The sequence below is a fragment of the Hylobates moloch genome, unplaced genomic scaffold (assembly GCF_009828535.3).
Source record: "Hylobates moloch isolate HMO894 unplaced genomic scaffold, HMol_V3 SCAFFOLD_8, whole genome shotgun sequence".
Taxonomy (NCBI): Eukaryota; Metazoa; Chordata; class Mammalia; order Primates; family Hylobatidae; genus Hylobates; species Hylobates moloch.
In genome coordinates this window covers 75,573,056-75,588,148 of record NW_026652283.1, presented here as the reverse complement: position 1 = coordinate 75,588,148, position 15,093 = coordinate 75,573,056, and the positions used below count along the sequence as shown (strand labels likewise).

Here is a 15,093-nt window from a genome sequence, read left to right as displayed (position 1 = left end):
CTCCGTCCGCGCTCGGACACGGCCCATCCCTCCGAGCCCCAGCAGGCGAGGGCGCTGCGACCCGCCCCAGCCTGGGAGGGGGCCAGCGGGCCCGCCCTCTGTCCGGGTGGCGGGAATGGGTCCCCGCTGCGAGAGGCGGAGCCGAGAAGGGGCGGCCCCGCGGCGCCGGCATAAGAGCGCAGCGTGCGGGTGGCCTGGATCCCGTGCAGTGGCCCGGCGATGTCGCTCGTGCTGCTGAGCCTGGTCGCGCTGTGCAGAAGCGCCGTACCCCGAGAGCCGGTAAGCCCCCGCCAGCACCCCTTCCCCCATCTCCCGGCCCTCGAGCCCAGATCCTGACGTCGTCTGACCCGCCAGTGCAGGCTGCCCCGAAGGCGTGCGCGGACCGCCGGCTCGAGGGGCAGCCCCGGACATCGGCGTCAGGTTGCTTGAGTCAGGGGCGTGGGAATCAGACAGACCCGGTCTCAGACGCCACTCTGTACTGTTGGTTCTGTCATTTATGCTCACCAAGTTCCAAGTCCCAAACGGTAAAACGAAGGGCAGTACCGAACCCACCAGGGTCTCTTAAGGAATAACGACATGGCCTGCAATTAGCGGCGAAGGGCCTGGCACGTAGTCAGCACTCGTTATTGTTACTTGGGGTCTGCTCACCTGTTGGGGCACAAGAACTGTTTCTCCATTAGCACCCCCTCCCTTTTTGGCCATATTGATTGCCATGTTCACTCGTGAAGGCAGTTTCCTTTCTTCCCCAGTACCCTGAATGATCGAGGGAATCTGCCGGGTCACTGAAGAGAAAGTAGTTCATGCCCCAAATAACCTTTGAAATGATACCCCTGCCCTCTTAGAATAGCATATAGCATCAAGCTCCGTAGTCACCTGCTGGTGGACAAACCCCATTCACTGTTTCCTGATGTCTTCAGCTCCTATCCTTCCCCTCTGTGTCAGTTCAGAAGCCCTCTTGGCTCTTTGCGCTGAAGGGAAGAATTCATCCCTTTTGCTGTAGTTGCTACAAGGCCAACAATTTGAGCTTGGTAGAATTTAGGGTTGTTGCTTGGCTGGTCTCACCGGCCCTTTGATAAGAACTCAGCTTCTGGTATGATGGCTTATTTGTTAAAAATAATAATAATAATAAAGTCTGGCCGGGCGCGGTGGCTCATGCCTGTAATCCCAGCACTTTGGGAGGCTGAGGCGGCCGGATTGCCTGAGGTCAGGAGTTGGGGAACAGCCTGGCTAACATGGTGAAACCCCGTCTCTACTAAAAATACAAAAAGTAGCCGGGCATGGTGGCAGGCGCCTGTAATCCCAGCTACTCAGGAGGCTGAGGCAGGAGAATCACTTGAACCTGGGAGCCGGAGGTTGCAGTGAGCCGAGATCTGCGCCACTGCACTCCAGCCTGGGTGACAAAGTGAGACTGTCTCAGAAAAAGAAAAAGAAAAAATCTGATGATATCCCTTAGAATTCATTTTTTAAAAGACAAATAAATGATTGACAATTTTGCCCAAACTCAAATCACTCAAACCATCAAAAGTCTTAGGAGGTCTTAGAAGGTGTTTGGAAATGTGGATGCTCAGCAGGATATTCCAGAGCTGCTGGACGTATCACACTGAGTCTTGTCATTTGAGCTTGCTGCTTCCTCAAGCCTCAATATTTTAGGTTCAGTATTTTATTCCAGAACCAAAGCACAAATTATTTTTTCTTATGAAAAAACACGAGCAGCTAACTTCAAACGATTTAGTACCAGCCTTTCTTGAACACTAATAATTGCTTATGGTTTCCTAAATTGCTCAGTGAGTCCTTTTGTGTTAGAAGGGGAATATTTTAAAGAACCTGAGGAAAGTACCATGGACTGTATTCAGAGCTTTCTTTTGTTCATCTCCTTAGCATAGCTACTCCTTAACCTGGGGTAGCCCAGTAAATACTCCAGGCTGTCCTAAAAACCTAGAGTTAAACATTAGAGTGTGAAGGGGCCTCACATCGCTCCCAAGTCATCCCCTGCTTGCAGCAGGGAAGGCTGACATCCAGAGACGGATGGAGACCCACCTCTGGTCTTCAAGTGAGGTTATGCACTGGCTTGAGATCAGGTATACCGATGGCTAATCCATGGTCCTTCATAAGCCTAACAGTGGGGCAGCTTAGTTCCTCCCTAAGCTGTGAAGCAGAACCAGTTCATCTTTTCTTTGAAAGTTTGTCACTTGTATATGCATTTAAGGGGAAAATGGTGTTCTGCCTAGTTTGGCAAAGGAAAGCTTGTGGTTTGCCGGCTTCAACATGACGCTTGGTTTTTTTCTCTCCCACAGACCGTTCAATGTGGCTCTGAAACTGGTAGGTGCATTAGAGAATGGGTATTTGGGGCTTTACATTGAAAGCACAGTTGGACTTTTAGGAGGCCTAATATAGGCAATAGGTCATCAAAGACCAGACACAGGGCGAACCATTGCTTTATTGGCTGATGCAGATGAAGTCTCTGTCTGCTCAAAGCAGAACTCTGGGGCTCTGTGGGAATGAAGCCGTGTTTCAGACAGGCTGGCCTCTTGGCCCAGTCAGGATGGGACTTGCCATACAAGGTGGAAAGTGATGCCTGCCACTCTGCAGAGGGAGATCAAGGCCGTGGAAGGAAGGTCACTTAGAGGGGGGACCAAGAAGCAAATGTTTCATAGGAGAGCGGGTGTTTGAGGTGGTGGCATTTGAAGAATGGGTAGGCTTCTGCCAAAAAATGTGGGTAGGAAGAGTAAGCTGGAGGAGAGATGGCACCAGCAAAGGTTAGGAGGTGGGAAAGTGGGGGTTTTGTGGGCCAGCTGGCTAGAATCCAGGACCAAAGCCTTAAGAAGGCAGGCCTGACTCTAATAAACATGTGAAATACACTAAATGTATACATGTGTACATACACAGGCACCTGGAGTGGTCCCAAGTGCTCCGTAGGTGAAAGCCAGGAGGTTGAGGGTACTTCTCGATTGTGCCACTGCACTCCAGCCTGGGCAACAGAGCAAGACTCCGTTTCAAAAAAAAAAAAAAAAGAGTACTTCTCTTAGATCAACATTATCTCGGCTATAAATCAGCTAGCACTAAGAAACATTTGGCCTTTGCAGGAAGACCTGAGGAATTGGGTCAGGCGTAATGGCTTATACCTATAATCCAAGCACTTTGGGAGGCTGAGGCGGGAGGATCATTTGAGTCCAGGAGTTTGAGATTATCTTAGGCAACATATTGAGACCCCATCTCTACAAAAAAACAATTTTTTTTAATTAAAAAAAAAAAAGTGAGGAATTGTGAATGGGGGAATGTTTGGGGTGAGTCACTGAGAGGAGATGGCATGGCATCAGACTGGGCTGGGAAGGACAGTGTCATGGAAGTCTTGCTTTTTCCCAGGGCCATCTCCAGAGTGGATGCTACAACATGATCTAACCCCTGGAGACTTGAGGGACCTCCGAGTAGAACCTGTTAAAACCAGTGTTGCAGCAGGGGACTATTCAATTTTGATGAATGTAAGCTGGGTACTCCGGGCAGATGGTAAGTTTGCATCCATCAGAGATAACGCCCAAAGTGTCCACTAAATCAGAAATGTACAGACTATATGAACCATTAATTCACCTCCTAGGCATAACCAACAGAAATACATGCATACATGCACCAAAAGCCACATACTAGGATGATCATAGTAACACTACTCATAGCAGGCAACATTAGAAAGCACTCAAATGCCCAACAGTAGAAAGGAATCACCAAATAAATTCCGTTACAGCAACAAGAATGAATGATCTGTAACTACATACAACAATATGGATGAATGTCACAAACATCAGAAGGCAGATTCAAAAGAGTTTGTACATTTATATCTGTGTGCATGCCTGCAGGCATACATGCCATATGATCCAATTTACAGAAAGTGCCAAGCAGACAAAACCAATCTAGTGTTTAGAAGTCAGGATAGTGGCCAGGAGCGGCGGCTCACGCCTGTAATCCCAGCACTTTTGGAGGCCGCGGTGGGTGGATCACTTGAGATCAGGAGTTCGAGACCAGCCTGGCCAATATGGCAAAACCCCGTCTCTACTAAAAATACAAAAATTAGCCAGATGTGGTGTTGCGCACCTGTAATCCCAGCTACTCGGGAGGCTGAGGCACGAGAATCGCTTGAACCCAGGAGGCGGACCTTGCAGTGAGCTGAGATCGCACCACTGCACTCCAGTAGCCTGGGCAACAGAGTGAAACTCTGTCTCAAAAAAAAAAAAAAAGACTAGGCGCGGTGGCTCACGCCTGTAATCCCAGCACTTTGGGAGGTCAAGGCGGGTAGATTACTTGAGGTCAGGAGTTCAAGACCAGCCTGGCCAACACGGTGAAATTCCATCTCTACTAAAAATACAAAAAATTAGCCAGGCATGGTGGCACATGCCTGTAATCCCAGCTACTTGGGAGGCTGAGGCAGGAGAATCACTTGAACCCAGGAGGTGGAGGTTGCAGTGAGTTGAGACTGTGCCATTGCACTCCTGCCTGGGTGACAGAGAGACTCTGTCTCAAAAAAAAAAAGTCAGGGTAGTGGTTCCTGCTGGGGTAGGAATAACTGAAAGGAAGTATGAGGGGCACGCCTGAGGGAGTTTCTTAACCTGCATACTGGTTGCATGAGTGTCCCGATGCATCAAGTGGTACACTTACGATCTGTGTACTTTTCTGTGTATGTACTTCATGGAAGAAGATAAGGTAAGGCCAGAGATGATTTCCCCCACCCCACTCCAGTTTAGGGAAAGCACTGGCTTAGATAGATTACTTTTCCACTTCAGATGACATCATGAAGCTTTTGGCATTTCCCCAAGATTATGCTGCAAGGCACCATATGAGTTCTTTCAGTGAGCTGCTCCTGGGATCCTAATGCCCATCCTTTTGGTTTCCTTCTGCTAAATTCAGATCGGAAAAAAGTCTACCTAGTCAAGAGTCAAGAATCCATGAGTGCCAGGCACAGAGAGAGGAGTCACCTACAGTCTCCACCCAGGAGGATTCAGAGGGGTAGGGGAGGCAGACACAGGCACAATGTCAGGGGAATCCCAGAAGGGAGCTGTGCTTCATCTGAGTGGGATAGGGAGAGGGGGGCTGGAAAGGGTCCCTGGTGAGGTTGCTTTAGGTGAGATGCGGCCATAAGGGTTTGGGCCCTTATCTGGCACAGAGTCAGCTCTTTGTCGGCTGTGGTTATAGGCTGTGGTGCATGAGTGAGTTGGGCTTTAAAAGAGTGAAACTTGAATAGGTAGATAATGGGAGGAAAGGACCTTCAGGGAGAAGAACCAGCATGAATAAAGGTGCAATCGGAACAGGTGTGGTTTGGTGATGACAGTCTTGGAGGGTCTTTGTGGGTCTCCCTGAGGCCAGCCTCTTCCTCTTAAAAGAGACCCAGAATAGTGCAGAGCTATAGCCACCTTTGCAGGCATCCTGTGAAATTCAAACTGACCTATGAGGAGGAGGGAGCTTGGGCTTTGGAATCTGAATTCGTATCTGCTGCTTGCTGATGAGTTTTCTAAGTTTAAGCAGAGCTCCCTGAAACTTCCTAAGCCTCACGAACCCCATCTGTAAACTGGAGACAGTGGTGCCTACCTTTCAGTACTATTGTGAATATGAACTGAGACAAAAAGTAAAGCATGCTAGTAAAGAATCTACCATCAAGTCAGCCACACAGCAAGTGCTAAATAAACCAATGCCCTCTTGGCTATCTCGGCAGCCAGCATCCGCTTGTTGAAGGCCACCAAGATTTGTGTGACGGGCAAAAGCAACTTCCAGTCCTACAGCTGTGTGAGGTGCAATTACACAGAGGCCTTCCAGACTCAGACCAGACCCTCTGGTGGTAAAGTAAGCACTTTTTTGTTTTTTGTTTTGTTTTTTGAGATAGGGTCTTGTTCTGTCACCCAGGCTGGAGTGCAGTGGTGTGATCATGGCTCACTGTGACCTCAATCTTCTGGGCCCAAGCGATCGTTCTACTTCAGCCTTCCAAACAGCTGGGACTACAGGCATGAGCCACCAGACCTGGCTAATTTTTGTAGTTTTTGTAGAGAGAGGTTTCACTGTGTTGCTGGTCTTGAATTCCAGTGCTCAAGCGATCGGCCTGCCTCAGCCTCCCAAAGTGCTGGGATTACAGGTATGAGCCACTGCATCCGGGCATAGACATTTTTATGTATTTGGCTAATTGTTGCTGAAAGCTATGCCCTTTGTTTGGGGAGCATGGATGATGTGCTGCTCACACGGGCTGCTAAATAGCTATGACTCAGAGCTTAGAGCAAGATCCCTTGGTTCAAATCCCATTTTCAGCTACTTCTCTGTTTTGTGCCTTTTGTTAAGTCAGCATCTCTGGGTCTCAGTTTTTCCCTACCAGCCAAGGGAAGAGAACTGGACTTAAATTATATCCTGGCTTTAAAACTTTACATTTCTCTGATTCTGTAAATTGTGTAATGCCCGTTCTCTAAGTAGACATTGGTTGGAGACCTAAGTTTTCACAGAGTAAGTAATGAAATACAAACTAAAAGGGCAGCACACTAAGGTATACTGCTTCTGTATTGCAGTGTTTTGGGAATTAAGAGTTCCTTGCTTTGCCTTTCAGTGGACATTTTCCTACATCGGCTTCCCCGTAGAGCTGAACACAGTCTATTTCATTGGGGCCCATAATATTCCTAATGCAAATATGAATGAAGATGGCCCTTCCATGTCTGTGAATTTCACCTCACCAGGTAAACTTCCTCACTTGTTTATTATTCTTTGTCTTGCTGGGATGCCTGCTTTGGGATATGTACAGTGAGAGCCCAGGGAACCCTGGATAAGGCTTTTGGCCTTGCTAAATCTCAGTTCCCTTGTGTAAAGCATGGACACAGTAGTAACCATACTTTACCCACAGAGCAGAGAGAATAAAGTCAGGTAAAATGTAGGAAAAAGCCTGTTCCTGTGTGCCAGGCACTGTGCTGAATACTTGACATGCATCATCTCACTTAAGCATCTCAGCAACCCCAAGGTTGGGATAGCTGCATTTTACAGATGAAGAAACTAAGAGGTTAAGTCACTTTCCCTGGGTGACTTATACACACAGTAAAAGTGAAGCTGACATTCACACTTTGGTCCTTCTAGAGCAATGCACCTGAGCCACTCTTTATATTACTGATGCAAAATGTTTGTTCGTTCCAGTCTCAGCTTTCTAGAGTGGGCTGCCTATGGCTGGGCCTCTGAGAATCTACAGACTCCATTTGGCTTGTCCCCAAGCTGTCCATGAGAGGCAGGGTGGTCCTGAGTTGGATGCTGGGCCCTTGCCCCAGCTTTGTGACACAGGACCAGTTCTCTGGTACCACAGCTGCAATGTCACACACAGGGCTGTGATGAGGATGAGACAGGATGGTGTGTGTGAAGGGTCCATCTGAGCCGAGTCACCCATTCCATACCCCCATCCTGTCATCTGTCACAGGCAAGGCATCAAAGCCAAACAGTAATTTCCAATTCACTGCTGGTCTTGGAGATTATGGTCCAGGGTGTTTTTGGTGCTGCACCATTTACTACACGTGGTTTCCAACTTTCTTGATGACAGCAAACCTCATTTTGTTTTCAAATAAGCTTTTTTATTTTGGAATTCTTTTATTATTTATTTATTTATTTATTTTTTAGACGGGGTTTCACTCTTGTTGCCCTGGCTCGAGTGCAGTGGCACCATCTCAGCTCACTGCAACCTCCGCCTCTTGGATTTAAGTGATTCTCCTGCCTCAGCCTCCCAAGAAGCTGGGATTACAGGCATGAGCCACCACACCCAGCTAATTTTTGTGTTTTTAGTAGAGATGGGGTTTCACCATGATGGCTAGGCTAGTCTCAAACTCCTAACCTCAGGTGATCTGCCCACCTTGGCCTCCCAAAGTGCTGGGATTACAGGAGTAAGCCACTGCGCCCAGCCTTATTTTGGAATAATTTTAGATTTACAGAAAAGTTGCAAAGATAATACAAAGAGTTTCCATATACCTCTCACCCAGCTTCTCCTATTAACGTCCTGTATTACCATGATACATTTGTCAAAACTAAGAAACCAACATTAGTACATGTCTGTTAACTGAACTCCAGACTTTATTTGGACTTCACCTGCTTTTTCATGAATGTCCTCTTTCTGTTCCAGTTGCATTTAGTCCCTGTGTGTCTCTCCTCTGGTCTGTAACAGTTTCTTAGTCTTTGTTTTTCAGAACCTTGACAGTCTTGAGTTCTGACCAGGCATCCTGTAGAATGTCCCCCAGTTTGGGTTTGTCTGATGTTTGTCTCATGATTAGACAGGGAATTCATAACACAGAGGTGCCGGGCCCTTCTTATCTCATCCCGTCAGGGGTCCATGGCACCCACGACACCAGGATGGGGGTCACCATCAACACTAGATTAACGTGGGGACTGCCAGACTTCTCCATGTAAATCTACTGTTTTTCCCAACTCTCGTTTTTGGAAACAAGTCACTAATTCTACCCCACCCGGGGGTGAGGGTAGGGGAGTGTTAGGCTTCACGTCCTTGAAGGGGCAGCGTCTACAGATATTACCAAATGTCCTTTTCAAATGATGGATGGTTTTTGAGTCTTCTCTTAGGGATCAAAGATACTGTTTTGATAAAGGCTGTATTTAAATTAGACTCTGGTTATCACGTCATGGGCAGATGTTCTCTGTTTAACAGTAAAATGTTAGAGCCCCATAAAAAATTAGCCGGGCGTGGTGGCGGGCGCCTGTAGTCCCAGCTACTCAGGAGGCTGAGGCAGGAGAATGGCGTGAACCCGGGTGGCGGAGCTTGCAGTGAGCCGAGATCGCGCCACTGCACTCCAGCCTGGGCGACAGAGCAAGACTCCAGCTCAAAAAAAAAAAAAAAAATTTAGAGCCCCCATTTGAATTTGCCATCTTACATCTGGAATGTTTTGGCAATTTGTTGCAGGTGTGGTATGCGTATGTGTGTGTGCACTTGGCAAAGGGGGTGGGGCAGAGATACCTTTTTCTAAAATGTAAAAACTTTCATTCAAATTTCCAGGCTGCCTAGACCACATAATGAAATATAAAAAAAAGTGTGTCAAGGCCGGTAAGTAAATACAGCATTTGCTTTTATTATTTGAAGAAACTTGTAACTTGAGACAGCATAGCTCTCTTCATCTTTGCACAGAAGAAACTGAGCCCTAGGGGAGAGTCGCGTATCCAAGGCACCCCCGACAGTGGTGGCAGAAGCACCTATGGCTCCTGATCTCCAGCCAGCACTTTGCCCACTGAGTGCAGCAGCCTGTCCAGAAAGGGGTAGACCCTCAGTACATTTATATAGTGGAGGAACAGTCACAAAGAACCACCCCCACCCACTTGGTTAACAACATTTTAGCCCAAATGGCTCAGCAGTGCCAATCAAAGGCTCTTCCTGATTGATGGGAGTCCTACGAGCCCTTCCACCTGCTCAGACCCTAGCACCGCCCACCTGTGGCCATGGGGACCCTAAGAACCTTCTGTTTGGATTAGCAAACATTCAAGGTGGGAGTGTGAGTTCCCTAAAGGACTGGCCCACAATTACGCTCTCAACTTGTGTCCTCAAACAGGATCACTTTTCACAGGCTAGTGAATTTTACCCCTTGAATTTCGTAGTAATCCCCTTTAGGATTATCAGTCCCTAGTGCCCAATTTCCAAGGGTTTGTGTAAATTTCTGAGTAATATAGTGTCGGAATGCTAATGAGGCTAGTGGTATTTGGATCAGTCCAGAACTTTTAGGCACCCTTCACCGCACAAGGCATCCCTGGTACTCTGTCAGACAGCTGTCCATGCTGTTCTTGCTAGAAGGCGGATTTGGATGCTGAGCTTCCCACTGAGGGTACACAGAACACTGCAGGTGTGAGGAGGTCAGAGGGCCTTGAAGTCAGTCCTGGACCTGAACTCCTAAAGACAGTTCTGAGCCAGGGCCTGAAATGGTCTCCTCGGTGGAGAAGATAATTTCTGCTATTATACATTGTGTTCCTGGAAATCAACCCAGTCCTTATTTGCAAGTCACAGGAATGAAACGACTGACTTTTTCTGCCAGAGCAGACCTATCAGGGTATATCCTCTAAGCTATGAGCCATTTCCTTCTTACTTTGCATCTAGTGAAGCTGGCAGAACGGTCTGACGGATGAACCTCCTGGAACACAAAATATTCTAGTGGTTGTAGTCCTGATCGTGAATTCACTTCCTCTATAATCTTAGACATGTTTTCCAACCCGTGGCTCCTTCTCCCCATCCTGGGAAGGAGAAAATACTGACCCTATCCCTTAACTCAAAAGAGAGGTTGAAAACAGCAGTGAGTAGCAGAACCAATCCGTGCCTCCCACCACACTCAGCCCAGGGAAGCTGTTTTTAGCAAAGCAGCGATGTACGGATCCCCAAACTGTCTTGGGCAGCAAGTACTTTGAGACTCTGGAAACAATGATAAAAAGTTCACTATGTAGCAGCGTCCCTATCTCTTGGACATTGTTCCTGAGAACTTGGATTTGTTTCCATAAAGCCCTGTGGGGAACTTAAATGAGGGAAGAGTTAGCAAGTTCATCTAGATGGTTCTCTCTCAACTCATAGGAAGCCTGTGGGATCCGAACATCACTGCTTGTAAGAAGAATGAGGAGACGGTAGAAGTGAACTTCACAACCACTCCCCTGGGAAACAGATACATGGTTCTTATCCAACACAGCTCCATCATCGGGTTTTCTCAGGTGTTTGAGGTACTTTTTCTCTTCATCCCCTTCACCTCGCCCTCCAGCTTTCCTTAGTGCGTTGAAGGAAAATGGGGACAGTGTTGTCCAAACGTGCTGGGCTACTTTGATGAACTCAACAGATAACAACAAGTCCCCGTGGGCATCCTGAGAGATGTCACTGTGAACCTCAAACTACAGAAAGAAGGAAGTCTCCGAAGCAGGAAATGAGCCCTTCTTTACACACGGTCTAGTGAAAGGAGTCCTTTTGGGAAGCAAAGCTGCTTTGCTGGAAGCCTGGAATCTACCCACTCCTGTGCCTCATAATTTTTGGGTGGCGGAGGTTGACACAGGGTCTCACTCTGTCGCCCAGGCTGGAATGCAGTGGCACAATCACAGCTTACTGCAGCCTCCACCTCCCGGGCTCAAGTGATCCTCCCACCTCAGCCTCCCCAGGTAGCTGGGACTACAGGCATGTGCCACCATGCTGAGCTAATTTTTTCATTTTTAGTAGAGACGGTTTCGCCATGTTGCCCAGGCTGGTCTCAAACTCCTGGGCTCAAGCCAACTGCCTGCCTCGGCCTCCCAAAGTGTTAGGATTACAGGGGTGAGCCAGTGCGCCTGGCACCTCATAATTCTTGATTCTGTCTCTCTTAGCCACACCAGAAGAAACAAAAGCGAGCTTCAGTGGTTATTCCAGTGACTGGGGAAAGTGAAGGTGCTATGGTGCAGGTAAAGTTCAGTGAGCTGCTCTGGGGAGGGGAGGGACATAGAAGACTGTTCCATCATTCATTGCTTTTAAGGATGAGTTCTCTCTTGTTAAATGCACTTCTGCCAGCAGACACGTTAAGTGGCGTTCATGGGGGCTCTTTCGCTGCAGCCCCCACAGTGCTGAGGTCAGGAGGCCGACGTGGCAGTTGTGGTCCCTTTTGTTTGTATTAATGGCTGCTGACCTTCCAAAGCACTTTTTATTTTCATTTTCTGTCACAGACACTCAGGGATAGCAGTACCATTTTACTTCCACAAGCTTTTAACTGCAAGATGAAGCTGCAAAGGGTTTGAAATGGGAAGGTTTGAGTTCCAGGCAGCGTATGAACTCTGGAGAGGGGCTGCCAGTCCTCTCTGGGCCGCAGCAGACCCAGCTGGAACACAGGAAGTTGGAGCAGTAGGTGCTCCTTCATCTCTCAGTAGGTCTCTTTCAACTCTAGTTTTTGAGGTGGGGACACAGGAGGTCCAGTGGGACACAGCCACTCTCCAAAGAGTAAGGAGCTTCCGTGCTTCATTCCCTGGAATAAAAAGTGCTCAAACACACCAGAGGGGGCAGGCACCAGCCAGGATATGATGGCTACTACCCTTTTCTGGAGAACCATAGACTTCCCTTACTACAGGGACTTGCATGTCCTAAAGCACTGGCTGAAGGAAGCCAAGAGGATCACTGCTGCTCCTTTTTTCTAGAGGAAATGTTTGTCTAAGTGGTAAGATATGACCTAGCCCTTTTAGATAAGCGAACTGGTATGTTAGTAACGTGTACAAAGTTTAGGTTCAGACCCCGGGAGTCGGGCATGTGGGTCTTGGGTCACTGGTTTTGACTTTAGGGCTTTGTTATAGATGTGTGACCAAGGGGAAAATGTGCATGACAACACTAGAGGTAGGGGTGAAGCCAGAAAGAAGGGAAGTTTTGGCGGAAGCAGGAGTCATGGTGAGATTTTGCTCTGATGCATGGTGTGAACTTTCTGAGCCTCTTGTTTTTCCTCAGCTGACTCCGTATTTTCCTACTTGTGGCAGCGACTGCATCCGACATAAAGGAACGGTTGTGCTCTGCCCACAAACAGGCATCCCTTTCGCTTTGGATAACAGTAAGTGCCCAGTCACTTCAACCAGATGATCAAAGTGGCTCAGGACACACAGTCACTGCCCCCCACTCAGTATGTGGAAGGGTTGTGTGTATGTGGGCAGTGCAAGGGGTCGCTGCCTGTGTACACTGAACTGGGGTGCAGAGAAAGCCAACAGTGCTGTCCCAGAGAACCTAGAATCTAAGTAAGAACAGGCTTTATTTGTAAAACCACTCATGACTCTTTATAAAGCAGGATACACAGAAGGGAAAAAAATACACAGTGCAAAATGGATGTTCTGAGTGCCACAAGGATCTGCTGAAAAAAGCCAAAGGTGTAAGACGACTGGGTATATATGAGAATGAATATTCTGATTCTCTTACCAGTCTCAGTGGCCCAAGATGAGCTTTTGGTGTGGTCACACGGCCAACATTTGGATAACAAATGAGGAATAATGGTATCGCCTCACTGGTGCCTGAGAACAGCATGTTCCGGAAGATGTCTCTGGAGTTAGAGATGTGTTAGCTTTTTCATTACAGATGGAGAAATACAATGTTTACACAACAGTCCAGGGGTGGGGTCAAAAGTTGGAAGGTGTCATTAGACGCAGCCAAATGAAGTGAAGACAACCCAGGTGCCTGGCAGTCCTGACTTGTGCGTGGGTGAAGGCTTACAGATTCCTGGGCACTCTGTGCCTGAGCTTACCTGATGTTCTTGTGAGGCGGGTGGCACTATCCTCCATATATGTCAGTCTAACAAGACTGTAAAATGTCATCTATACGTGCTATGTATGTAAACAGTTGTACCCAGAATAACATTAATTCCTTAAAGAACCAAAAAAACTGGACAGAAACCCTAGTTCCTACTGTGAAAATGCCGGTGCAAATCAGGAGAAAGAAGCCAGAGATTTTAGGACTGTTCTTAACTTCCTGGGTCCCATATCCCTTTTGAGAATCTAATGCAACACCTGCACACTCTAGGGAAAAAGGTATGATTTGGCAGACTCTCTAAAGAGCTTCTGACTGATGGTTTTAAAGGGATCTAAATCTCTACAAAGTGGCTGGGCGCGGTGACACATGTCTGTAATCCCAGCTACTCAAGAGGCTGAGGCAGCACTGCTTGAACCTGGGAGGCAGAGGCTGCAGTGAACCGAGACTGCGCCACTGCACTCCAGCCTAGGTGACAGAGCGAGACTCTGTCTCAAAACTAAAAAATAATAAAAAATAAATAAACCTCTATAAAGTATACAAAGTCTTAGTTTTTAAATTAAGAGATAAGTGTGGATTTGTTTTCCAAAGGTGAATAAGCTTTGTTTTCTCCAGACAAAAGCAAGCCAGGAGGCTGGCTGCCTCTCCTCCTGCCGTCTCTGCTGGTGGCCACATGGATGCTGGTGGCAGGGATCTATCTAATGTGGAGGCACGGTAAGGGTTATAATTCTTTAAAGACATCCTAGTAAGGAAATAACATTTTGAATTTTTTTTTAAAGAAGATTCCTCTGGAGGCAATCACATGTTGGCGTTTCCCAGAGTTAGATGGCATTTATGTAATACCTTCAAGTGCTCCTATAGAGACTGATATGAGCATGACTGGATTACACATGCCAGGTGAAAGCAGGGTCAGGACTTCCAGATCTTCTGACTGTCCCATTTTTATTTTTACCATTGAGCCATCTACCAGTACTGAAATGGGCAAAAGATGGCTGATAACAAATTACACTTTACCTGTGATGGTTACTCTATGCTAGTTTCTGTTTTTTAAAAACAGTTCTTATGAGGTGTAAGAAAAGTTTTCGCTTGGATTCATACACAGTTGACCCTTGAACAACACAGGTTTGGACTGCACAGAGCCACTTACTTACACCTGGATTTTTTCAATACATATATTGGAAAATTTTTTGGAGATTTGTATCACTTTGAAAAAACTTAGATGAAACTCAGATGAACTTTTCAATTAAAATATTAAAAAAATGAAGAAAAAGGTATGTCATAAATGCAGAAAATGTATAGATACTAGTCTACTTTATCATTTGCTACCATACCAATAGTTAACTATTTTAACTATTAAAAGTTAAAAATTTATCAAAACTTAAACACACACATACCAACTGTACATGGCACCATTCACAGTTGAGAGAAACGTGAGCATAAAGATGTGGTATTAAATCATAACTGCATACAATTAACTGCAGTGCGTACTGTCCTGCTGTTAATAATTTCTTAGCCACCTCCTGTTGCTACTGTGGTGAGCTCAAGGGTTGCAAATATCCACTTAAAACACCCTGTGATGCTAACCATCTCCAAACGAGCAGTTCCTCTCTCCAGTAAATTACTTATCACAGTAAAAAGTATCTCCAGTGGTTCTCTTGTATTTTTCGTGTTTAGCGCAATATCGTAAACCTTTAATAACACCTTAGGACCCATACGAAGTGCCACTAGTAATGCTGGAGTGCTCCCAAGAAGCAGTGTCATGAAAAAAAAAAAAAAAGCCAAATTGCTTGATATGTACCATAAATTGAGGGTCTGCAGCTGTGATTGTTCACCATTTCAAGATAAATGAATCCAGCGTAAGGACCATAGTCAAAAAAGAAAAAAATTCATGAAGCCAT

At 46.7% G+C, this 15,093-nt stretch overlaps 1 protein-coding gene across 2 annotated transcripts in view; it reads left to right on the top strand.

Moving 5' to 3' along the window:
* The first annotated feature begins 34 nt into the window (after nt 1-34).
* Nucleotides 35-15,093, top strand: part of IL17RB (interleukin 17 receptor B) — a 19,426-nt gene continuing 4,367 nt past the window's right edge. Inside the window, exons 1-10 of one of the 2 annotated variants that reach the window (XM_032161263.2) lie at nt 35-279; nt 2,295-2,319; nt 3,364-3,504; nt 5,696-5,823; nt 6,569-6,695; nt 8,993-9,040; nt 10,544-10,686; nt 11,314-11,388; nt 12,413-12,512; nt 13,811-13,909. In XM_032161263.2, coding sequence (XP_032017154.1) covers nt 220-279; nt 2,295-2,319; nt 3,364-3,504; nt 5,696-5,823; nt 6,569-6,695; nt 8,993-9,040; nt 10,544-10,686; nt 11,314-11,388; nt 12,413-12,512; nt 13,811-13,909 — 946 coding nt within the window. In that variant the 5' untranslated portion in view covers nt 35-219. The remainder of the gene's footprint in view (nt 280-2,294; nt 2,320-3,363; nt 3,505-5,695; nt 5,824-6,568; nt 6,696-8,992; nt 9,041-10,543; nt 10,687-11,313; nt 11,389-12,412; nt 12,513-13,810; nt 13,910-15,093) is intronic. The other variant, XM_032161265.2, reaches the window with a different exon arrangement.